The sequence below is a fragment of the Fringilla coelebs genome (assembly GCF_963513975.1).
Source record: "Fringilla coelebs genome assembly, chromosome: 9".
Classification (NCBI taxonomy): Eukaryota; Metazoa; Chordata; class Aves; order Passeriformes; family Fringillidae; genus Fringilla; species Fringilla coelebs.
This window is the reverse complement of record NC_140067.1, coordinates 14,021,160-14,047,993: the sequence shown is the minus strand read 5'-3', so window position 1 is coordinate 14,047,993 and position 26,834 is coordinate 14,021,160. Positions and strand designations below refer to the sequence as shown.

General features: G+C 37.4%; 1 protein-coding gene across 5 annotated transcripts in view; it reads left to right on the top strand.

Moving 5' to 3' along the window:
* TTLL7 (tubulin tyrosine ligase like 7) overlaps positions 1-24,591 on the top strand; it is a 64,303-nt gene extending 39,712 nt beyond the window's left edge. For 3 of the 5 annotated variants that reach the window (XM_084211371.1, XM_084211368.1, XM_084211369.1), the window contains 9 exons: positions 1,671-1,806; positions 2,616-2,702; positions 6,257-6,452; positions 7,161-7,441; positions 10,353-10,487; positions 12,177-12,257; positions 16,005-16,165; positions 20,332-20,505; positions 22,303-24,591. In XM_084211371.1, the coding sequence (XP_084067497.1) occupies positions 1,671-1,806; positions 2,616-2,702; positions 6,257-6,452; positions 7,161-7,441; positions 10,353-10,487; positions 12,177-12,257; positions 16,005-16,165; positions 20,332-20,505; positions 22,303-22,423 (1,372 nt within the window). In that variant the 3' untranslated portion in view covers positions 22,424-24,591. Of the gene's footprint in view, positions 1-1,670; positions 1,807-2,615; positions 2,703-6,256; positions 6,453-7,160; positions 7,442-10,352; positions 10,488-12,176; positions 12,258-16,004; positions 16,166-20,331; positions 20,506-20,872; positions 20,992-22,302 lie in introns of all 5 variants that reach the window. The other 2 variants (XR_014616382.1, XM_084211370.1) reach the window with 2 other exon arrangements.
* The last annotated feature ends 2,243 nt before the right edge of the window (positions 24,592-26,834 follow it).

Below are 26,834 nucleotides of genomic sequence, written 5' to 3'. Positions count from 1 at the left end.
ATGAATCTGCACTTTTACAAAGGCAGAATAGCTTTGTGTTTTCTTATTACCATGTCTTTAAGAAAAGGCTGAAGCATCAGCAGACCATGAGAAGGAAAGTAATTTTGGCTAGAGGAGAGAGAGGAAGTTTATCTGAGAGTTATGCAGTATTTTGTCCATGTGATATTCATCTGTAGAGCAGGACTAGCTTGTGTCAGGCTTTAACATAGAATCATGGAAATTCTGGATGCTAGGATTGCTGAATGGATTAATATTGCACTCTGAATAAAAATCCAGAGAAACCTCAGCCAAACTCAGGAGGTTTGGATTTAATCTGTGGATATCAGCTCAGCAATTGGCTTAGTCCATGTCTATCTGCAAGTGCAGCAGGCTTCAGCAGGAGTCTTGGGGCAGCTGAAGTAGGAGGCACACTTTCGAGCTCTTGTGAAATCATGAGGAACTGGAAAGGATGTACATGGCTTTGAAATGGCCTTTAACTGCAGTCTGTTTCTAAATACATTAAGAATATTACCCTTTCTTGTATGGCTCTTTTTCTGCAGCAGAATCAACACCATTAAAAGGTATTGACTGAAACGAAATTAGAACCTAAATCTCCTTCAGGTGTTTAATGCAAACTGGAAGCATCTTCATTTGGTTCTACAACTGCCCTGAGACTAATGGTGTCAAATCATCCTTTTTTTTCATTGCAACAAAATCCTCATGACAGATACCTTTTCAGGGAGAAAATGTCTAAAATGGAAGAATGAGAAAAAAAAACTTGTAAAAAGTTCAGAAAAGACTCACAAATACAAAGAAGTCACAAAATGTCATGCACTGTATGAATGGTGTCCATGCCTTGCACAGTGCAGGCAAAATTACAGGTTACTCCTTACAATACATTAAAAACTAGTCTTCCATCTTAGCCATAGTTCTGGCTGTGTTTCAGGTATTCATGACAGATGGATTGAAGGGGTTTTCTTCAAAGCTCATTGTTGCTTGATGGACATGAATAAATCACCATGTCCTGCTTTTGATATTGTCATAATCTCCTTACCTGTGATTTCAGGGAGTAATGGCATAGCTGCTCAAATGGAAAATCAGTCACTGTTTATATCCATGTACCAGTTTCTTTTTTCTTTCTTGTAGCACCTATTTCTTCCTGTCAATTTTTTGAAGGACTTAGCATTCAAGTGCACTACGTACTCAATCCTTAATTCATATCCTGCCCATGGGATCAAAGCTATCGTTCAGATTTTCACTGTTTTGTGTCCTTTGATTGCTAATACAAATTGTTTTGTTATTTTTATTGCTAATAAAAATTATCTTGTGGATTTGAATTTGACATGCAATATTTTGTAAATATTTCATAAATCATTCACACCTGTATGCATCACTCACACCCACCGAAATTTCTGAGCACTGCAAAACTGGGTTTTGGTATACCTCTGGAATGATCTACATGGTGTTTCTTTTGACTGGCTAATTGCTGGTTTAAGCATGAACATGTTCACTGAACTAGAAGTAGATTTAGAGAGCAATGGTCAGAGTATATGTTTTATGATTTGATATTATATAATTAATATAGATGGGAAGTGTACATGTTAAAAAAGAGACTGTGTATTAGTGACATTACTTTTGTGTGATGAGTACCTCAGCTTCTATCTTAAGTGGTTTTTTTTTTCCTTTTTCAGGCGAATTTACCCTCCTGATGATAAGACATTACTTGAAAAGTATGAGAGTTTGTTAGCCACTGCTTTCCAGACATTTCTTGCTGGAAGAGCAGCTTCACTTCAGCGGGAAATGAATAACCCCTTAAAAAGAATGAAGGTACTGAAGTACACCGAGTCCTGGCTTTAGGAGTTACTTTGAATTCATGACCTCATGGATTAGTTTCACTAAAATCATGTATGATGGTTGATAAATAGCATTTGATAATGTTCCATGATCTTATTATTATTCTTTGTGCAGCTTGTGGGCCAGATCCTTGAATCTGGATGAACTGCAGTGGACCCAGGGTGGAGACAGGCTAGATGGCTTTAAGCTACTTTTCCATATCCCTGATCCTCAGCCTTACCCCTGGCCAAACCAGAGGTTGGCAGAAACTGCTTTTGAGCTGGTAATTGCCTCCTTCTTCCTCCAGTAATGTTCCCAGCCTATTCATCCACTTTTATGGACTGGAACAAGAGGTACCCTAAAACCAGCTCCACTAGTTTAAGGATTTAAGGCATCCAAAAATTTCACCTGATTTGCCTATTTATTTAGTCTGAGACAGTAGGAAAACAGCTATATTAATACCCAGCTAACATGATGTAATTTGAAATCTGAGAAATAATTTTGCATCTTTGTAGTTGGCATCATCCAGCAGTTTTACAGGAATCTTTGTTCAATCCTTTCTTCAGACTTAAAAAAAAATATATGTTAAGGCTTTATTTTAACCCTCAATTTCATGATGCTTGCAAGGAGAGATGCATGCAAGAGAAGAAATATTTCTATTTCCTCCTGCGGAGGAATTCATAGTCCTATTTCAGGAATTAGTAATCAGAGTAATTTGAAATTTCTACCACTTTCTGCTTGAAGTTTTGAAGGACAGGGTGTGTCCTGCTTTGAATTAATAGTAATGAAATTCCCATTTCTAGGAGGAGGACATTTTGGATCTTCTGGAGCAGTGTGAAATAGATGATGAAAAGCTAACAGGAAAATGCACCCGGCAGCGAGGACCTAAGGTATTTCACTTCTAGATACCAATTTTTAATTTCACTCTATAGACAGGTTTTCTGAGAATTTTAAGTGGGGAGTCTAGTTATCTGATCAAGCTGGAAGTTTTCTTCCTCTGACTGCCATTAACCTTTTTTTAATTTTTAAAGTATAAATAGAGGTATGACTACCACTTGTCCGACGAAATCCCATTAAATTTTTAAGGGGATATGCAATCCTTCTTTCCCTCTCTAAACCATTTGGAGGAATTGCCATGCATGGCAACAACTGTTGTACGAGAGATTGATTTCAGTGTGCGAAAGGATTTCATATCAATAGTGGATCTCAAAAGAATGCTTTCATCTCTAATTGATTAGTGCCAAAATCAGGATTTTTGAGATCATGGGATAAAAGGCAGTATGGAAAGTCAAAGAATAAATTATAATTTTGATATATCTGTAGCTTGCTCCCTTGCTAAGAGGGTTGTACAGTATATCTTGGAACGCATTTTGTATCCAAAATCTGCTTTTAATGTGAATGTATATTATTTTTAGCTTAATGCTTTCTGCTTGTGTGCATAGTTCATGTGAATCTTTGCCTTAAATAAACTGCATATCTCTAAGCCAGAAAAGATAAATAGTTTGGGCTTGACTAGAATAAGAATGTTTTTATATCCTGTAAACATTTTAGGTCAAGTCTGCTTAGAAGAGCCTCCATCTCTGTTCTGAGCTTTGATGGATTTGTTTATGGATGCATGTAAATTTTTTTACAGCGTTTTGTGTTTCTGGTGACATGGTGTACAAATCTGTGGATATCTGTACAAAATGAATGCTAGCAATTGTTCTGAGCTTGAAGAGGTACTTTAAATATGTGCAAGAAGCCAAAGAGCTACATCTTATTACAGGCGTGCATTCTGGAAAGAGGATCTACATGCCCAATCTGGTATTAAGATAGATTTGCAGGGACCTCATTAAAATATGGGGATTTTGTAAGCTCATGCTTTAACAGCAGTGGATTCATTTAAACAAGAGAAAAAAACCTCAGTCCACCCTAGCATACACTCAGTCCTCGTTCTTACAGAGATTCTTTTCCTTGAAATTTTATTTTCAGTTCTTTGACATGGAGTCAGTTATTCAAGTTTAACATCTCCATCACATTTTTCCCTTTTTCCAGAACCCTGTCTTTTCCCAGCAACCCTAGAGAGCAGCTATGTGGTTGCCTGAATGCACGTTGACTTGTTCTGTTCTACCTCTACACTCTTTGCTCACAAGGCTTTCCCAGGCTGGAGACTGTAACATTTAATTAAACATTAGTAGGGTCCTAAGCCCAAATTGAGAAACTTATCTCAATTAGTTTTAAGATGAATTTTGATTAATTTATGACTAAGACTATATGCCTTGGTCTTTTTTAATAGCAGGCAAATAGATTGTGTAGCTTATAGCTGCCTTACTGGTCCAATATTGTTTGCACTTAGATGAGAAAGAAAAAATTGCTTATGATCAAAATTTCATTTCCCCCCCACCCAAAAACTGATGAAATCAAACCAGAAAACAATGAGACTAGCTTATCCAGGGAGACTGTTTATTTTCCTTGCACTGTGCGCACTTCATGCTATGCAGGATTCTTATTCCTGCATCTTTTTTGTGGCCCTGATACATTTCTCAATCATTTAAACTTGCCTACAGTGAAGCCATGTAAGCAGAGTTGTATAATGGTTGTATAATGTCCTATGTGCTCCCTTTCAAATACAGATGACCATGCAGATGGTCCTGGTATCTTTTTCCAAAGGAGCATCACCTCTTCCCTGTGAGGGTTAAGGTGCATATGGCCAATCACATGCATTTAATTGGCCACCTCTTTGTAAAGAGGCTGCTATGAGCTATGTAATGTCTAAATATATATCTACACATAAATTTGGTGAGTGAAGCAGGCAGTAGAAAGTACTATTGCTTGTCAATCTGTCAGGTAAGAGAATAATCCAGCTGTAAACCTCATCTTGTAACCATAAAATCCTACAAATCAAGAACTATTTGCATATACAGGATCTAATAGAAAAAAAAAAAAACCCACCAAAGGACCACAGGACAGGTACTTTTCATGTAATGTAATCCAACATGAAAGGTTCTTTGAGAAGGTCATGGAGTTTGTCCCCCCTTAGATTCAGTGGCTGCCCTGCTGACTGAAGGTACTCTTAGGTCAGATGCTCTGCCTTGGGTTGTACCCTTCCTTGAAAAAAACCCATCAGTCAGGACTCAGAAAACTAACAGGACAACTAGAATAGTTAGGAAAGAGAAGTGTGTTCCTCCTCATGCACACACAGAAACTTATAAACATCTACATTTTCACATCCATATCTCTGCTGAGGAGAGGTTGAGGGCAGTGCGTGTATAAATAAATACAAGCTTTGCATCTAACAATTATTCCGTATTTGCTAGGAATTGCAGCCTTATTTTTATTTGAACATGGGTAGGAAAAAAGAAATCAAGAAGCTCACAGAATGAAGGCATTATTTCCTGCACGTAAAATATCACTGAATTTTGCATGGATGGAGAAGGGCATTCTGGAAACGTCCAGTTTATTTATAGCCTCTAGAGGGCTCCTGACACCTACACACTGTCAGAGTTACCCATGTGTGCAGGACAATGGACTAAGGAACTAAAATAACAGATATTGTAGAGGAAATGAGAAATTAATTTAAATTTTAATACTCAAAGTATGTCCAGAAGATATTGTTTTAATTTTTTAAAAAAATCTGATCTTTAATTGAAATCCATTCAGTAGATGAGGCCATCAGCATAGCTTCTTATAGCTGAGAGTTACTGGAAAGAAAGTGTATAGGAAAAAAAGGTGACCACATAAGCCTACTTAGGAGAACAGATGTGATGGAAGGTACTGGATTTTTTGTGTATGACTAATGGTAGATTGAAGAGGAAAAATTTTCAATTGTAGTTTCTCTTCTTGGATCAGTTTCTCTGTCTCCACCTTTTTGGTTTTTGTCTTGTATTATTCTTGATAATAGCACAGGATTAATTAGCTAATGACACTGAATCTTGTGCATAAGAGGCACCAAGACCCCCAGTACAGCTTGCTATATTATGATTTGGTTTCTGCTCTCTGCAGGATGTAGATTAATCACTTTCTTTTTAAAAGTAAAACAAAGTTCCCTGATGTATTTTTCTACTTATGTTGATCATCGTTAAGCTGTAGTTTCAGTTACTGCAAATATCAGTGAGGAAACTGAACTGATTGTAAATGGTATTCTGAATCAATTGATTTATGATTTCAAACCATAATTCAATATGGTTTGGTAGTGCAATTCATACTTCAAATAATGCCCTCCCCCCCACTCTTACTATATTATGCTGCTCTTCATGTGACAAAGATTAGAATTACAGTGGAATTAATGTCATGAAATATTTAAGAAATTATTCTAAAATTTAGGACAAACTTCCAACTAATTTGGGAAGGTTTGTAACTGTGCAAATACTGCCTGAACCTGCCTGAATCGGGGATCTGGTGTGATAGCCCACTGTTTCTTTGGGATTCAAATAAATTTCTCAGGTGTTTTTTCTTTTTTTTTTAGCCCTTGTGTTCAATGCCAGAAAGTGCACATTCCTTAAGGAAATCTAAGAACCACAGCAGTGACAGTAGCTGTGATAGTGACAGCAGTGTGTCAGAATCGGGAGAAGAAACTGAAAAGGAAGATCACAATGAAAAAAAAGAGAAAAAAGTTTCATATGATATTGAAGAAAATAAATACAAATCTTTGGAACGATCAGGTAAGTTAAATGATCACTTTTCCAAGGAAGTCTGGCACTGACAATGAATTATATTAAATTCCTCAGTCTTTTAGAACGTGTCAGCTTTGTATCTCAGGGTTAAACACTCGTTTGCTTGTTTCAGTTTCTTTAAAATGTTTTCTAAATTAACAGATGTACCATGTTATTTTTTGTTTTATTAGTATATTGTCTCAAAGAATTTTATAATGTAGTTGCATAAGTATAATGCTGCTTCTAAAATTTTATTTTTCATAGCAGCATTTATTTAGCTGAAAACTGAATTAAAAATTAGTGTAACTATGCCTTAACAAGTCAAAGATACTGATCTGCAAATATAGGATCCATTGAGCAAATTTTTACTCTCCTGCTTCCATTCCTTTATAGTCAGGAAACCGCACACAGAATTCACATACATTTTGACATAAGGAGCACTTGCCCTCTCTCATAAATCTCATGCATGTTATAGTGGATTGGAGTCTGGTTAAAGCTGAGTATGAGGAAGAAATAAATGTTCCTATAAGTATGTAAATTCTGTATTACTAGGGGATCTGACACAACTGACATGTACATAGATAGTTGTTAGTCAATACACATTGTAGTACAACATCTGTGCACACATTGATCATATGTGTTGTTAGTTACAAAGACTGAAAAATGGGTATTAAGAAAATAATAAGTAATAACATCATTCACTTGATCTGTCTGCAGGTAGAATGAACTGCAAACCTTCAAATAAAAATGTAAAGTCTCCATCATATTCGTCCCCCACACCATCCACAGGTCCAATAAGGCGTTCTGTGAGCTGCCCTCGTTCCATATCAATCCTCACTATGCAGTCCCAGGGAGCTGAGCAGCGCCCCTTTTCAGCCAAAGCATCTCTCCACATGCAGCGAACAGCCTCTGTGAACAGGTCTCACTCTTTAAGTCGGAGCCCATCTTCAGCCAGATTCTCTCAGACAGCCACCTCGGGAACTATGAACTCTTCAGGGGTGAGTTAACACAGCTGTTGTGTTCAAAAGGTGTTCCATTCTTCTCTAAAACTCAGTAAATACACTAGTCATTTTTGCAACATCAGAAAACTTGAGGTACTGTAGTCAAGATTGTTTTGACAGGCGCTTGAACATACAGGATCTCTAGACCTGTATGTGAAATGGGATGAGTGCCAGCTGTGATGCCTCAGTGTTTGTGGTGCAGCAATACAGATGTTACATTTTGTAGAAATAGGTTTCTTAAGAGAATGGAAAACCTTCACTTTGTGAATGGGAACTCCTAAACAGCCTTTTGAGGATAGAAAGGATCATTACCTCTCTTAAAAATGTTCTGTGATTTGTTTGGGGGCTCCTGGTTCTGAAGTAAGGCTGTACCAACCTTCAAAATCTTTACAGTAACAAAAATACATCCAGATTTCAAACCCAGTGTATAGTCCAAGGGTAAATACATTGTGCCAGCATAAAAAATTAGGGAGTTTTTTGAATGGCTGTCCATTATAGAAGATGGTGAGATTAATTTTCGACCTACTGGACCTCTTTTGCATATGCTATACCACTGCAGTAGAGCTCTACTTCCAAAGTGAACAGCTGAAAATTTATGCAATGCTTGTGGTCTTCGGGATTTGCCACTGAAGTAACTGATTCAGAAGCCATTCTCTTTTTTGAAAAAGAAGATAAAGTATTTTTCATTTGAATCCTCTCCTTGAGACAGACCAGCAACTGGCCCAAATAATTAATAGGTCAGATCAAACACTTTTCATTGTTTAGAATATTGGTGGTTTGTTACACTTTTCACAATGTACTTCTGGACCATGTATATTTTTTTCTTTTTGTTAGCAGATTGTCATCCTTTTTGCTATCTCCTTCACTGCCCAGACATTTCTTCTTTTGTGTTGGGGTGATGGAGCCCATATTCACTTATCCCTAGGCAGTGTTGGCAGGGATCAATCCCCAGCCTCACTCAGGACTACATTGCCTGCTGGTGCCAGAGTGTTTCCATTCATGCTTTGATGCCTGACCTATATATTTCATCACCCAAATAATTTGTGCGGAGATGGGGCAAAACAAATTGGCACTTTTAACCCGTATTTGCTGCCTCTCTGTATTGTGGTGGGCTTTGATTGTGAGCAATCCCTTTGTAATGCTAATTAACTTGCTTCATAGTATTTACTATCTCTAATCATCATTTTTATCCAGTAGAATGCTCATTGTCTGTTTTGCCTGTGAGGCTTTGTCTAAATGATGAAAAAGGGTCCTTTTCAAATTGTGTGCTGACATCTTGTGAAATACTCCTTAACATGGTTTTCCATCTTTAAAGTCAGCTAATAGGATTGGAAAGACATTAAGATTGTGTCCTCACAACAACGTGTTAAAGGTATTTTTTATTGCATTAGCTATCTCAAGTTTAAAAAGTACCCTTTTATCATCACCATGTACCCTGAGAGTTTAATGAGACAGTGCTAATATGGATTTTTCTATTCACATTAACTTTATATCAAATACAAATTACTGAAAGATTAAAAGCAGTCTTTTACCATCTGATGTTAAAAATGGGCTACTTGCTTAAATTAACATTAGTTAGATAGCATACTCTCTTTTTCATTGAGAAAGCTCCACCACAGAAATGATCTTGATCTGATGTGCAGAACAATTACTTTGGGTGATAGAGCTTAGGTCATGCTTCCTAAAAATGATGTGAATAAAATTACTTACAGAATGGATAAGAATTACTTATAATTTAGCACTGTATTCTGAATGGAACTCTGTTCATAATTATTTTTGCAACTAAGAATAATATATATTACTGCTAGAATAACATTAAAATTGATAAACTGTGACTTACTAAGAAGAAATCATTTGTGCATGATAAAGTGTTAGTTTATCTATCCTTTGGGCAAGAAAAGAGCGGTACACTGCCATTTTTGGATTCTGCTGAGACCCAAATGTTCTAAACGTAGGGAAACAAAATTTAAAATAAATAATTTACAGTTGGGAATGACAGACATATTCTTATAGGAGTTATAAGCAAAAGTGAATTTCAAAATCTTTGCTATCTTATTATTTCAGCCATATTAACATGTATCAAATACCACAGTATTTTTTTTTACTTGAAAATATTTCTCAGTCACTTAAATAAAGATATCCTTAAGTATTGTAGTTGTTACAGAATACAAAGATTAGAAGTGCCTAAAAATTTTGAATTTCACTCTTGAAAAATGTTAAAATTAGACTGACTTGGTCTTGCAAATGTGAGTATGCAAAAGTATGTGAAAGTAAAGAAAGAGGATCAGAAACACTTCTAACTAGTGTGTGATGTTTTAAAGTAGACCCCCAAATCCTCCAGAGATGGTCTTCTGCTGACCCTGCAGGGGTTCAGATCAGTGTTGGTGTAAAAACCATTGATACTTTAAACAAAACTCTGGACAACTGGAGGCCCTGTCAGACCCCTTACTGACTAAAACAGGAGAAAAGTGGCCTTTTTAATGCTTCCTGAAATGTTGGCCCTGTGATATATTGCCCGTTTATGTTGAATTGTTGAAGTGACAAACGGAAAGGATGCTTTTTATGACTAATAATATTTTTTATTATGTTGAATTTAAATTCAAAGTCTGTTATCTCAATTTCAAATTTATGCTTTAGATTGTGGCACCATAAATATGGAATATATGTTTGTTTATTCTGTTTCAAACAAACATTTTAACTGTTTTTCTTGGCTTTCTTGACAACTCTCAGTAATGGTGATGCATTAATGTTTGTGATATATATTAGTTCTATATTAGATAATACGTCTATGCACTTTAATAATATATTTTATGTCACTCTAGAATTTTTTTTTGTCAAGCAAACATCTTTGTAATGTGATTTAATGGCACGCTTAAAATGTTTTCCTCTGCTTTGTGTTGGCTTTTAGAGTGAGTCTTTGCTGCAACAGAAAACAAAAGAGCAAGAAGTTGCTTTGACAAAAGAGACTCTTCTCCGTATCAATGACTTGAAAGTAAGGTTCCCAGGAAAAACAAATGAAGAATCTGAATTAATTATAGAAGATGTAAGTATCTATAAGTAAGAAAGAAGAACAGGCCAGACACTGTTTAGGCTACTGAAATGAAGGAAAGTAAAAAGCTCAATCTATGATTCATTAGCTCCTGTGGCCTTAAAACTTCCAGAACTCAGGATAACTCAAAAGAATTTGAAAGCTTGGAGCTTTGCATCCTTTCTGACCTTAAAAGCACAGCACTGAAAACATTCCTGTGTCCTTATAAAATATGTGAGAAATAATCAGGAGGGTTAGGAAAATTCAGTTTTTCATTGTAGAGAGAGTTCAAACTTTTAACTAAGCCAAGAAGAATGTTACAATTCATATTTCATCTGATATTGTTAAAACAGACCCTGACCTGTTTAACTTGCTCTCAAGCAGGCATACTAGAGAGCTCAGAACGGTATGCTGCAGGCAGAATGGAGGTTTGAGGGTCATAAAGAACACCAGTCATGTGCTTTTTGGCTCTTGTAGTCTACCAGATTTGCCTTTCTCACATCTAATGTTGTCCTAAGCCTTGTAGCTTGGTATCAAAGATATGTGAAACAATGCCAAAATAAAGGTCAATTAAACCCCAATACTTGATATATAAGCAGAAATTGCATGGTGTCTAAATACCTTGTAAATATTTAATGCAAAGAAGCTAATAGGATGGAAAAGAAAAAAAATAAAGATGGATGTTCTCATTTTAGAAGGAAAATGAAAGGATTCAAACTAACATCTGTGCTCTGATGTAGTGAGCACAGTCCTTGATGTGTTAAAATTCATCTGATTTATTATCTGGCCAGAAATGTCCTGAGCTCTGTGAGCTTCCAGAATGTTGATTATGTTTCTAGCAATCTCTGCAGCTACATTGGAGTGGGAAGGAATGGTAGTATGGGTAGGAATATAGTGATGGTTGATTTGGTGCTGGTGGAAGATAGTGCTCACAGCCAGCAGGCTGGGTTTCTCAGAGCAGAGCTGGAACGCTCCGTGAGCCGCTGTCCCTGACGCCCGAGTGCGCGGTTCTGTGCGAGCCGGCTGCGAGCGCTCATCGGCGCTGCTTCCTCACACAGCGCCAGCCTGGGCAGCCCTGCGCCTTCCTGGGGCAGAGCTCTTGTAAAATTCATCTGGCCATAACCAATTCCTGATGGGGAAGAGTTCATCACGGAGGAAATCAGGCACTGGCGAGACAGAACTTGCTGAAGGTCTGGAGTAGGGTAGAAAGATAAAATAACAAAACGAGAATAAAAATGTATGTTTGCAGCTTGAACTATTCTGGTAGCACTTAGATTTTGTGAAAGGAGAGTGTTGCAGTTAATATGTGATTATTTATAAAAAGGATGACTTCCAGGTATGTCCAATTTCCCATTTGCAGCAAAACCCCTCACTATTTAAATAGATCAGCAGTTATACATTCTTGAACTTACTACTTTCAAAAAATCTGAGCTGAGTCAGTCAAGACAACTTTCTAACTGCCTTGTAGTTTGTCAGAATCAGGTAGAAAAGAGGGTGGTATTAAACTGAAGCATCACACACATATTTGCAAATGTTGCCCCATATAAATTTGCAAATATTTTGCTATTTCTTGTAGAGAAAAACTTCTCACAACAGTCTTTAAGAGGCTCACATTTTTAAGGGTTAAGAGGGCTCATGAATAAAAGACCAGCTTTCAGTTGTTTTCATGTGTTTTTTTTATCTTGTGTTTTACAATGACCACAGATTATGGATAATTGGAAGTATCATAAAACAAAAGTGTCATCCTATTGGTTGGTAAGACTGGATTCAGCAAAGCAACGAAAAGTAAGTGACATATTTCATTTTCAGAAGGTCATCTAAAGTAGATGCATAGCAGTGTTTCTGCTGGTGTTTAGCAGTAGCTGGGAGTGACTTGAGATGCCAAAACACAGGCTGTTGGTACTAATATAGATATGCATTAATTAAATTAAAGGACATTATATTGCTCCATATTTGGAGAAGCATGATTTTTCTGGATTATAATTTAAAAATCTATTTCTCAAAAAATTAGTCTTCTAAAAAAAAGCAAACAAATAAATGATTAGTGCTTATATACCTAAGTTCTAGCTAACGTTCTTAGAAGGGTATTCACTTGGCAGATTTGATTGATAAGGGCTACACCAGTCAGCAGTTTCAGACCAGGCATATTAAAACTCCATTAGAGGTAGTGATACTGTACTTGGCTGTTGGAGTGTTTGACCCACAGTATTAGAATAGATCATGCTGAATAAAAAATGGACCTACCAAGCAAAGAATTTTCCCCTTTAAGCATTATTTCAGAAAGTCTCCAATAGAGGGTGGTTCTGCCCTTTGTTTGATGGGCAGTCATGTTAAACCAAGGGCAAGTGTACAAAGCCAGGACGACAGAGCTTGATGTGCCAGGTTGTTACTTGCAAAAACTGCACAATCAGAAATGGGGACTTTTTGCTTTTCTTGTGAGGACATCTTTTACAACTTTAGGAGACTTATAATTCCTGAAGCACTAGTGAGCCCTTCATCTTTGCTTGCACTGGAAATGATTTGCCTTTTTTTAAACTGCTTTTAACCTCAATCCCTTAAAGCAATCAGATAGTTATTCTTAGAAGGGTAGTTTATAAAAACGGATTAACTTTGACAATGACATTGCAGCTGAGGACTGCCAAATGTCTTTTGTTGATTTGAAAGAAGTATGTTTTATATTCCAATGAGGTGGGTGAAGGAGAAATGAGCAAGGTAGAGAATATTTATGCAAGTAAGAAATCTGTCTCAAAGGTACCTTTCGCAACTTTGTGAAATACAAAACAGAATCTCAGTCCCCTTCACTCTTACTTACTGGGAAATTCTAACATACAAGAAGAAAATACCTGGGCAATGTACTAGATGGCACAATGTTCGTACCTGACAGCTCTATTTGCTTAACAATTATTCAACATGATATAGAAAAATTAAACTTACACTTATATTCTTAGTGTGTAATGTTCTGGCATTACAGCATGGGTACAGGAGGTATTCAGAAGTAAGTGAGAGTAAACCAATTAAATCAATTTGTGTTAAAAAGAAATTTAACTTCTACTCTAAGACTTTCAATAAAAAGAGATTTTGGTATGGGAGGAGTTATGACTGCTTTATGTTGCATCACTTTACATTATTTCTTTAAAAGTGTTTTGATGGTTACCAGAGGGTTTTGAATATGCCCTTTCATAACATCTTGTTCTGTTATACCTAGATAATCTGTTTTCTTAAAGTAAATGATGTAAATTAAAGAGAAAAATGAAGGCAAGCTAGAGAAATTAACTTAGAAAAATGAAGATGTAGGTTTCATGAAGTTCCAGCCCTTGTGCAATGTCTTGTCTCTTTTCTTAAATGGGTGATTTTTTTTGCCATGTTTGCACATTAAGGACAATTAACCAGCACATTTCCTGCTCTGGCATATTGGCAATATCAGCACAGTAAAAACAGCAAGAAAGATTTCTTTTTCCAGAGCACTTGGCAGTCTGTGACTTGCTCTAGGATGTTCGGTTCTTAGTTTTCTTCAACTCCAGGTACTACAGTAAAAGAAAAGCTCTAGACTGGCATTGTTGTTTTTAGCTTATGTCTTTTGGACTAGTGAGAGAGTCTATACAGGGTGGTATTGTTCTTTTTCACATGGGGAGACACTATTTGTCCATGTAACATTGCAAAGAAATGTAGGGCTGATTCTTATGTGCTTTAGGGACTGAGTTGTTTCAGATGTGTGTTTGGCCACAGATACTGGCCATGTGTGTGGGAATACCTTGGACAGGTGAGACACAAGGAAAAGGGCTTGGGAAGCATGAAGGCTAATGCTGCTAAGGAAGGGTCTGAAAGTCTGAGCCTGTCCCACACGCATGGGACAGTCCAGAACCTGGGCTTAGCTCCTGCTGTCACTAAAAAAATCAGCACCCTTAGATTTTAATATCTTACTCCTTCTATCTCACTCTTTGGGAGGAGCAGGCCATGGGTGTGGGTTTTAGTGCCTTAGACACCTGCATTCATAACGATTCCCAACAGAGAGGACAGTATTGTATTTACTTTGGGCTATTATGTACAGGGAATTACTGCAAGACCTGTGCATGCAGACTAATCCCGGGTCTTCAAAAAGAGTTTAAATAACATGGGAAACATCATATTTCATCAAGGCTCTCATTATTAGGTATCTATAGATTTTCTGCCCATTAGGTGTACTAAACAGCTTCCTTGTGCTATTGCAAGCATTTTGTATATTTAAGCTTTGTTCCTTCATTGTCAGACAATTTATAAACAACAGTTTGTTATGTAGGATCTAAAAATTGCAATTCCACACCATTCTTCTGTAATTTACTGTTCTACTAAATCTTTTTCACCTTTTGAGAACCATGATTCACAACGTGAATAGGTTTGTCTTACATATCTGAAAGTTTCCAGGGAAAGCATTGTACCTTCTAATTTATAAAATCTTATACCAAATTACCAAATATCTCCATCTGTTTACCACCCACTTGAGTGTGACTGTTTTTTTGGAAGATGCTGTTATGAAAAAGAGGCAGGGAGGGTGTTTCCTTTAAAGGAAATTTCATGGATTTAACTGGCTTTTTTGTTGATAGTTTACATGCACCATAGGTTTTTTTATAGGACAGATTTTACACTGTTCAGAGTGTCAATATGGGGTCTAAATACTACTTTGGTCACACAAATATTCCCAGACTTACTGATAGTATCTGAATGGACAGAATCCAAGACACTGGAGTCTGATTCTCTCCAGGGATTATGAAGGGAACATAGGGGACTCAGTTAAGAGAACGTCCAGATATTTAAAAGCAGGCACGATGAATCCCACCTTCCTTCCGTGCCCCAGTTCAGTGGGATGTGCAAAGGTGTATCCAGGACTCTGGTAAGTTGGATGTGCAGCTGTCTAGCACTATACTGAAAGCAGCTCAGCCTTTATGCTCTTGCATTTAAATGTGGTCCATATGTAATAAATCCATGGTGTGCCGATAAATGTTTGTATTTTAAATATCTTGCTGATTATTTTCTTACTGATTTCACCACTGTCTCTTGCCAGGTGCACTAATATGGTTTGATACAGGGTAACACAGAGCTTAAACAGACATTAAACCAAAGACAGCTTGTTTTCAAGGACATTTTCGTTCTTTATAAAATAGATGGTATTTTACAAGGGAGTGGGAAAAGAAGACATACAATGCTTGGGTTAATTAAGTTGCTTCTAGTCTTTAGTTGTGTCAATTTTGTTTCTTTTTACCCTTTCTGCCATTTAAACGAGCTAGTACTGAACAGACTGAAAAAATAGAAATAAACTTTTCAGTAATAAAAATAAAATAGTTTGATTTGGCTTTGCAAAATGTTACCAACAGAAAGAACGTATAATAAAAGTTAGCTGATGACTGCACAGAAATGAACTCCAGACCTCTGTAGGGATGTACAGGTATGCAGTCATATGTACAGGAATAGTTGTCTGTATGCATGCTGGGCATCAGCCATCAGCCGGGTTTTGGTTTTGCAAAATGTCTTTGATTTACTTGGAATGCTCTTTCCCAGGTTTTGGATATAGTCAGGACGAGTGTCCGTGCAGTTCTACAGCACGTCTGGAAAGCTCCGGACATTGAAAATCTACATCTCTACCGTCTTTTTAACCGTCTGTTTAATCGCTTACTTTGGAGCCACGGTCAAGGCCTATGGAACTGTTTCTGTAATTCAGGGTAAGCCTATTTTTCTGTTCTTCTTCATAACTTCACAATTACAATCAATGCTGGCATACTTTGTTGCTCATTTTCATTCACAAGAACGACGTAATACATTGAACTTGTTTTAAAAGCACCTTGATATATATAGTAGAATTAAATCTAGCAATCAAGGCCAACCTTTTCAGAAATGGAATCAGACATTTAGTAATGTATTTACAAATTTAATAATCTAAGGAAAAAATATATATTCAAAATATTTTACCTTTAAGTCAATTCTTTTGCTGGATGGTGCATGATTTTTAAGCCAGACCACTGGGTCAAACATGGACTTGCCATCAGCAGAAATCACAGTATCTATTTGTGCTCCAGACTCATAAGGAGAGTTCAGTCACAAGTGCAGCTGACATCTCATGCCAGATGCAATGTCACTCCTGTGATTTACTAATAAACAGTTCAAATTTCTGTGCTTGATTACATTCACTGTTTCCCATACTGGTAGAAAGTTAAGTATATGCAGAATATTAAATGTCCATGTAAGCAGGTGTTTTTGGTTTGGGTAGCAAATACAAGTTTTTTACAGGGAAAAAAAAGATCTGGACATATAAACAAGTTCAATAACCTATACTTCAGAATCTGCATTCCTGACACCAAAGGCATTGGTAGAAATATAGATTTGGGGGATCATATCAAGTGTATTAAACAATTGCTCCCACCCACCAATTTATTAATAAAATAAGAATACAAATTTTTAAATATGGAATATATTGCATACAAAAAAGAACATTTTCTCTGTTAGTATATAAAATGTATAAAGAATGTAGAGGGGTTTGTTAGTTTGCATAAGTTGTTCTAATTGTTAGCTTGCATAAGTTGTTCTAATTGTTAGCTTGCATATGTTGTTCTAAGAGATGTATTGAAAATGAACTACAACAATTAATATGCTGCTGGATATTGTATGTACAAAGGAATCAGGTCAATATGTTGTTCACACATAGTCATTTATCATATGTGGAAAACTTGCACATTACCCTTGGTAACTGTTTCCCAAGAAAATGTATAACAAGAAGAAGAGGGATCTGAGGGATCCAAAAGATCAACAGGTCTTTTCTCATCATGTCATTGCTGAAGGCTTGTTGTTGTGCAGGCTGTTAGGATTCTTTACAATTTTTTCTTTCCTTCATGCTAGCAGAGGTGTGTAAAATCTTGAGTACAAGCTCAATTCTTTTGTTGTCATAAAATATTATAAGTGGTGTTATTCTTTGACAAAGATCCAGTTCCTTGTAAGAGGAGTTCTTTTATAAAAGATTCTAAAAATACTGTAGAATATATAAATATCCAGTATGTATAACAATCACTCTGCGTGTAAAACACTTGTTACAGATAATACAGAATTCGTAGAAGAAAACAAAAAGGCTGTTTGCACCTTGCCAGTATGTTGTTTATTCAGTTTGAAGCATCCTTCTTGCCCCATTACACACAACTGAGAACTCAGGGCAGTACCTCTGTAGCAGAGAGGTCAACTTTTTATCACTCTTCTCCAAGAGTTCTTTTTGCCGTTTTAAAGAACAGATTGGAATAAACATAGAGTGTGTGTAGAATCTGGAGAAACATGTTGGGAAAAAGGTAATAATGTGCTGATTCAGAAACAACATTACTATATGAAAATACATAAAGGAGTGTAGTGTGTTCACTATTCATAAGATAGATGTCTTGGGAGAAGAGTGGAGCTGATGGCCTTAAGGTTTCCTCTTGCTGGTTAGATCTCTGCTAGGTATGTGCTATTTTAATGAAAAGAAAGAACAAATAAAATCTCTGTGAAAAAAAGGTGATGTAAAGGATTTCATAAAGGTTCATTTGTTTTACTGCATAATAAACAATTAAAACTAATAGAAGAAAACTAGAAGAACCAGTTGACTTAAGATGATTATAAAAAGAATAACACATGATTGATGACATTGCACAATCCAGTATAATACTCTTTTTTGTATCTGGTGAGGAGTCTGTGATTTCTTACTAATGTATGGAAGCTAAAGTTACAGCATAACCAATTAAATTTGGGAAACAGAATTCTGATCCGTGTTGATTGCAGTGTAATGGAGGATAAACTGAATCTGTCTAACACATGGAGGAAGTTGCACAGGCACATTTATATGAAAGCTCATTAAAATTCATGTGTATGTTTCTGAATCTCAGCTTTTGTTATGAGAGTAACTCTTTAGTACTAGCTCATAGTCAGCCACAGTTGCAGCAGGCCATATATTATTTGTCACTGAAAAAACGCCACTTGGCTGTAGAAACATTATCACAAAGTCCAGAACCTAAGGAATTTATCAGGAAAGTTTCTTCTACAGGATTTCTGAGTGAATGGAGTGAATTATAATATAATTAAGTGTAGCAATGTGAATCTGTTGAAGGAATGTAATACTTGGACTGTCATCTTGCTACTTTCTACCAACATGACTTCATGAGGAAAGACTGAAGACAATAGATTAATTTCTATAAAAAAATACATGTGGACAGTTCCCAGACAGAAAACAATTGAGAAAAAATAAAGAAAAGTAGTACTATGACTCGATGTTAAGAGGTCATTTCCAACCTAAATGATTCTATGATTATTTAGTTTGTGAAATTAAAGTTTTGATGTATATAAACAATACTTAAATAATTGTATGAATAATAATTACAGACAAATGCTTGTATCATTGAAATTTATGTTTGCTATGAAAATTCTGTAGGACTGAATGTTTTTCAGCTGGAACATACCATCTAGACAGAGGAGCCAGACTGACAAATCAGTTAGCTATACACACAGCTCATCTTTTAGTCATTAATGGTCTTAATTCCATCCTAATCATAGAATCATTGACTCATACAATGTTAAGGGGTTGGAATAGACCTTAAAGATTATCTAGACCCAGCCCCCAGCCATGGACAGGGACACCTCCCACTAGAGCAGGTTGCTCAAGGCCTTTTCCAACCTGGCTTTGAACACCGTCAGGGTCGGGGCATCCACAGCCTCCCTGGGAAACCTGTGCCAGTGTCTCACCACCCTCACAGTGAAATACAGCTTAGTTTAAAAAAATCTTACTAGGCAGGAGTGAGCTTGCTGGTTCTATGATGTTGTTTGAAGGATGAACTTTCTACACGGGCATTGTAAAATCTACGGCTGCTCTCTGTGGGCAAGGCTAAATTGGCCTGGATGCTATGTTGAAGCCAGATGCAGCAAATTTTCCTCCCTCTGTGAAGTGCTTCTTTCATACACAAACCAAAAAGCTCAAGCTTACAAACCATCTGTGCTACTGGATAATAATTTTGTCCAAAAAAAGTCTTCACAAGCACCACGTTGCCTTTTAAAACAGACTGAATTATGTATCATTTGCTCAGAATTTTGCAGAAACAAGAATGCTGAGATGTATGCAAAGAACTATTTATTGTAGTCTTCTGCGCTGAAACACACCTGATTTATATGGATGTGGTAGGCCTTGGTGGCTTTTTTCTTCTCAAAGAAAAATGTCTTCTTAAGAAAACAAAAGGAATTTTTCTATTGATGTACTCTGCAAGTTGCACTTAAGTGTAGATAGCCAATCCATGTGACCAGAGGAAATAATAAGCAGTATTCGAATGACTAAACTGAGAGACTCTATTCATATGATTTTTTGGATAAGGAAGGAGAACACATACTAATTTCCTGTAAATTAATTTCATATATGTTTCTTAATATCATGTACTTAAAATTAAAGTATTATTATGCTGTGTTGACATTTAGAAATAATTTATTACTTTTATTAATTCATTTAATATCATAATTTCATTCAGGTGGTAGCCTGTTAAAAAGAACAAGTGTCTTGTGTTATTCCTGTTGTAAGACAAATATACAATTTTGTGACTGTAACTCTTTATGTGCTAAACCTAAGTAATGGCTCTGTAAACATTTCAGGGAACAAATGAAATGAAAAATGGCAGTGGACATTTCCCATACAAAGACTGACTTCTTACTTTGTGTTTTGGACTCAGCATCTGCCAGTATTTGTGTTAAATAGTATATACCTTTCCTGTGCCTTTCCTGCAAGGTTGTGTTTTTTTCTCTTGTTCCTCTGTTGTTAAATCTGATATAAAGCAAGAAAACTCTTAGATTGCAATTTGTGACAGAGACCACGAATTTGTTTCTTTTTCCATAATAGGAGCTCTTGGGAAACCATATTCAGTAAAGGCTCAGAGGCACTGACTCCGGAGCAGCTCCAGTGTTGCCAGCGAATAGTACAGCTTTGTAAACACTGCCTGCTGGTAGTTTACAAACATTCATCAGATTCAAGAGGATCCCCAACTGGGATGAGCCACCACTGGGATGATACAAGGTAAAAATTTGAATATTTTCCTCCTAAGTTATACATATAAAGGATAGTACTGGAACAGGTTTTATTCCATGTTGCTACCACTAAACTTTTCTCTTAAGTCTGGTTCCCTCTGTATTTAACAATAATCCCCACCAAACTCCCCAACATTTCCCTTGATCCTGACTTTTAGTCTCTAATCTCACTACCTCAGTCATGAAGTGCTACCAAAAGAAAACTTGGCATACACATCTTGTACGTCTTATTAAACTTCTGTAAACTTGTGTACATCTTGTACACTTATTAAACTCCTGATTGCCTACTGCCTAATTAGCTGCAGCAAAGGCTTTCCATAAGATGAACTGAAAATCTCCTTTCTTCCCCTTCTCAGATCCCTCAAAGTCAGTGTTTCCAGATTTGCATTCCTAGAGGTATCCTAACATGTCAGATACTTCTGGCTTCACATTCGCAGTGGGCTGCTATAGGGGCACAGCTCCAGCCAAGGGTCAGGTAAGTGCCATCTGATTTACTGTATTGCACAGTTTTGCAAAGTTGATTTCCAAAATCTATAGACCAAAAGTTTTATTATTCCATCTTATGGAGCATAAATATATTTTCAAACCTTGCAAAACAGCATCATATAGTAAAAGAATTATTTGGCACTTACCTGATTCTCCATTGGCTAGTTATTTCCCCAACTGGATACAATAGGGGTTGTAATATTATCAGTGTAGGGCTTACTAAGAATGCTCCAACTACAGCAGTCAATAATTTGCAATTAAACAGTCATAGATAGAGAATTAAATGTCAGTTTTAAATTACTTCAGATCCAAATTCTATCCCATTTTAATTATTGTGTATATAAAAATTACAAATGCTTTGTTTATATAAAAGATCTTGCATAAATTGTTTCATAGGAGGGCTTTGTGATTTAAGCATGATGTGAAAAACAAATTTTTGATATATTATCTATTAAACTTATTACTTAATTGCTTACTTGATATAGCTCAAATTAGTTATTTGATTCACTGGACCCATGAATTATCAACATGTGGATCTTAAGACACTCTAACATAATTTAAAGCCAACCAGAAACTAAATTTTTTTGATCACAGCAAAAGTAGAAGTATGTTAGCCACAAACCAATCATATTCAATATTAACAGCTACTGAGTTATAGCAGGAGTATGGTAAAGTAATTTGGATTAGCTAAGACTAGAAAATATCAAAGTTTTTATTGCCTTTATAGTTAATACTGCAGAAAATTTTACATCATGACCAACCACAAGCTGTTCAAGCAGATCAGATCACTCTAATGTACTCAACTAACAGGCTTGCTTTTGGAATGCAATGAAAGGGATGGTCCAAGGGAACTTTCTTGTCTCCAGTTTCTGTATTTTTTTGGATGCTGAATGGAAGTTATTCATAAACTTCATAGGCTGGAGGAATCTAAGCCCTCCATATCCTAAATATCAATAATGGAGTGTCAAGACAACTCTGATTAAATTTACAGTTAAATGTTTCATCTAGACATGAATACAGTGGAATCCAGTTGTTTACACTGGATTACACCACTGTTTATTTATTTAATGGCTTGAAACATAAAAGACTGGAAAGATGTTTGATCCTCATACAATGGAGTTTAGATTCCTTTTCTGAGTTAGTTTGTGCCTATTGCCCTCTGTGTTTCATAAATAGCATTTACTGTACTGAGTTTCCTGCACACACCAATTATAAAGTCTGGCACATTAACAACTAGTTCTTTTGCTCTTGAATGTTGCTTTGTCTGTAAACTTTGCTGTGTTTTTCATATCCTTTCTAGGGATTTATTGCCAAGACCTTCACTGTTCATCCTGAAACCATCCTCATCCAAACTTAGCTGCAGTCCATCTGGATCGCCTCGCCCTAACATTTTGTTCACACACAGATACAGTCACTTGTGAAGTAAAAGGAAATTGCTGTTTGTAAATAATAGCGCTTAATTTCTTTTTTTTTAACTTGTGATGGAGCTAAACATAAGCACTGTTATATATTTCCTACCATCATATTATAATAAAATTTAGCTGAAAACCTACTGTAAAAGCATAGCTTTTCTGGGAACATAATAAACCTTGTTAAGTTGTTTACACACACATGTGAATGTGTAGATCTTCCTAGGTTTATAAGCAACTCCTTCCTAATAGAAATGTTATTTTTGCTGCAGAATATATAAAATGGAATTGTTCTTGAAGATTCTATTACAGTATTACATTATTTTGTAAGTACAATACTTTGACTTGAAAATTATTTATTGTAAACTATATTATTTATTGTCTCAAATGTCCTTTAATAAAGCAGATAATTAGAAAACTCTTGCAGAACAGTAAAGCTGTAACAGTTATCAAAAATAATCTGATCAGTTCTTGGATATGTTTAAAATAAACCCCAAAACTCTGTAAGCCAAACCTAAAGCAGACATATTTTTGTTTCTCCTCTGAAATGACAAGATCTATTTAATACTGCTATTTTTCTTAAAGGACATGATATAGTATCTTTTAGCTAAAGCAAAGGCATCTAGTACACAAACAATAAAGTATCAGTTTAGCATCCACTTCCTAATTGGATTCTCGTAATAAAATGGAAGCCAGTGTTTGTTTCCAGGTTTTCATTCACATTACCTGTATCCTGTGCCTTTAGGTTTCCTTTGGGAGCAAGCAGTCATCCTCAGCTCCACACGCATGCATGGTGCATAGTTTCTCTGTTACACTGCCTAAGTGGTAAAGCAGACATTTTTAGGAAATACTGCAGCTGTAATGTATTATTTAAAACTTAAACTAATTGGTTTGTTGTAGTTTTTAGCATGCAATCCAGTACCTGCTGTAGAATGTATCTTTGCAATGGACAGTATTTTGCTGACACCTTTAAATGCTGGAAATCTAATTCACTAGAAAGCTCTCATTCAGATCTAGATTCCTGAGGCTGGCTGAACAGCACAAAACCAAAATGAGCCAGAGCAGGAACCTAGTATTTACAGGATTTGTAGCCTGAAAACATCATTTGGCTTTTGATACATACAGCCATTCATCCCACTCAGCATTGTGCCATGTGAGCCTTACTCATTAGAGAAATAATTATTAAAGAAATCACTTACTCTAGATTTAAAAATAAGTTTTTTATTTGAGTAAAGAACAGAGTAGTTATTATTTACCAAAGACTTGTGTACTTATGAATCATTTAACCCTGAAGCGTGTTTGTAAATTATCAATGTATTTCAGGTATACTTTAAAAATAATTTGGGGGCTAATTATCCTCAGGAACAGGTATGTTAGTGTTTTTTGATATCCAGCAATTTAAGACAAATTTAAGAGACTTAAGAGATTTGAGATTGAAGTTGTATGGAAATTATTTTTTAAGAAGTTTTAGTCATAGGATATATAAAAACTGGGAATTTGGTTGAGATTTTTGATGCCTGTGCTGTAGTGCCTCAGCTCTAGAATTGCAGAATATATGACAAGAATATTTGTAAACAAATAAAAAAACCCTCTTGAGATTACCAGATCAAAGCAGTCTTTTGGTCTGGTAAAGTCTTTTTAATTTTTGTGGTAATACTAGTTCAAGAATATAGTATGTTCACATTAATTGTATATCTCTTTTGGTCCATACAGTGACTATTAAAGCATACTCTGGTTATCTGTAACACCTAATAAAAGCTCTAAATTTTCTCTTCTTGGAGGAGGCTTCCATTGTATTCTACTTTTGGCCATAAGGATAAGATCAGCTTCCAGCTTAGCTTGCCAGACTCAAACAGAGCTTTAGGATAGGAGGTTCACATGTCTTTTTTTTTCCTTTTATTTTTTTCTAAACTTCACTATATGATTTCTGTTTTCAAATGCCAGTGCTGGGCCAGGTCAATCTGTAAAGAATAGTCTGCCAAAAGAAAGAGGGCTACTAACAATACCTATGGACAAATCTGGGAAAAAAATTCATTTAGCATGTACAAATATGGACCAGATGGTGGTTTACGTCTGACAGGACTTAATATATTTGTATTTCTGATAACCTTTCCTAAAGTGGTCATGTGTTCTTAATATAATGTGTGAATCAATACCTTCAATAAACATCATGCTACACTTTGCTGCAGCTCCTCAGAACCAGCGTGTGTGCTCTGCGGGTGAATTACGGGCCGCACCTGTAGCCCAGCTCCAGGTAGTGCCCTAGGTGGAAGCAGTTACCCCTTTCCTCTGCAAAACAGCAGCAATTTTGTTTTGTGATCAGACCAGTGGTTCTAATAAACCTTAATTAGTGGCCTTGAGCTCCGGCCAGCCCTGCTGTGGCAGCACCTGCAGCCTTTTGAGCACAGGTCTGCCTGCCCCTCGTCCCGGCCCTGCCACCGGGCTCTGCCCAGGGAGCAGCCGCCTCATGGGGCGCGGCCGTGAGGGCAGCCCCGCAATGCCTCGGGCAGCGCAGCGAGACCCCGGCTCTGTGTTCGGGAGCCGTGTGATGCCGGGCAAAGGAGCACTGAGATCTTTACCCGGGTCCGACCCGGCTGGAATGCGGTAATTAATGGGCTCTGGAGCGGGGTATCACAGCGCCCGGAACGCGCCCGGTGCGTGCCCAGCCCTCGGCGCCTGAGGCCGCAGCCCCGGCCCGCCGGGCCCTGGGAGCGGAGCGGAGAGCGCTGGGCTCCTCGCTTACCGATAACCGCACCTCCGGAAGCCTCGGTGGCTTGGGGAGCCCACGGTTAGGCAAAAATATCGCCCTTTTTTATATTATTATTATTCCCCGCGGTTATTATGGTTACACGGTTTTTACAGTTAATTAGTCGGGAGCGGAGCCGGGACCGGGCAGGGGAGGCCGGGGAGCGGCGGCCCCGGGCGGGGCTGGGCGGCGGGAGCGCTCACCCGGCTCCGGGGCTGCGCAAACCGTGCCCCGGCGCTCGTACTGCCCCAGCCTAGAGACGGGCTCGGAAATGCCAGTTATTAAAAGTTACAGAGACTTCACGGGTTATTTGAGGACCAGAGCAAGGAAAATACCTTTTTGGAACCATTGCTTAAAGGATGTTGGAGGAAATGTTACTTGAAGTACATCATAAGGACATCTATTTGTAGACCTTGGCCTTGGATTTTTGTCCTGCCTTGAAAGACTGTCATTTTAAAGGTTTATTATCTGGTCTAGGAGCTCTAGAACAAATTCACTTTTATATATAAAACCTTAAGTTTATAGTTTATGGTTATGACTTTCCCTGTCATATTCAAGTGAAAATATTAAAAATATGCCCAGAGGCATCTGTATAGGCTGTACTCATCAGAAGGGACCAAGAGTATGAGGTTCAACAAAGAGAAATGCTGAGTCTGAGTCCTGCCCTTGGGTCACAGCAAAGCTCTGCAGTGCCACAGGCTTGGGGCAGAGTGGCTGGAAACTGCCTGGCAGAAAGGGACCTGGGGCTGCTGGCCAACAGCTGCTGGGTACGAGCCAGCACAGGCCAAGAAGGCCAATGGCACCCTGGCTTATAGGAGAAGTAGCATGGCCAGCAGGACTAGGACAGTGATTGTCCCCAGTCCTTGGCACTGGCGAGGCTCCTCGAGTGCTGTGTGCACTCTGGGCCCCTCAGTGCAGGAAGGACGTGGAGGTGCTGCAGGGTGTCCAGTGAAAGGTCTGGAGGATGAGTCCTATGAGGAGCAGCTGAAGGAGCGGGGGTGGTTTAGCCTGGAGAGGGGGTGGGTTCAGGGGTGGTATTATCTCTCTCTGCAGCTTCCTGAAAGGAGGGTGTAGCCAGACAGGGTCAGGCTGGTCTCCCAAGGAACTGGTGACAGGACAAGAGGACGTGGTCTCAAGCTGTGCCAGGGGCAGTTCAGGTTGGACATTTGTGGGACTTTCTTCAGAGAAATTATTAGACATTGCAATGGACTGCCCAGGGAGGTGGTGGAGTCACCATCCCAGGCAGTATTTAAAAAACACTTGGTAGCATGCTCTAAGTGACATAGTGGTTTTTGGTCACAGGCTGGACTTGATCTCGGAGGTCTTTTCCAACCTCAATGATTCTGTAAAAAGACTGAATTGCATTGACAGTTATAGCATCTAATTTAGGTGTTAGCAAATATAAGTATTTGCAAGTTAGCTTTGCATGCATTGTTAAACAGTTAACTTGAAGGTGTTGCAATGGGAATCCATTTTCAGGAGGAAATAATTTGCTGTTAAATGGCATTCTTACTGGCAAATCTTTCACTTCAGCATTTGCTAAAAACATTGGTAATTTTGTCTGTATGTGGTAAAATTCCCATGTGTTAGATTGTTATTCTGCATCTGTGTTCTTTGTTCTCTGCCAGCCGCCTCTGTGCAGTTCCCTACCTTATTGAAATCTCTTGTTAACATAGA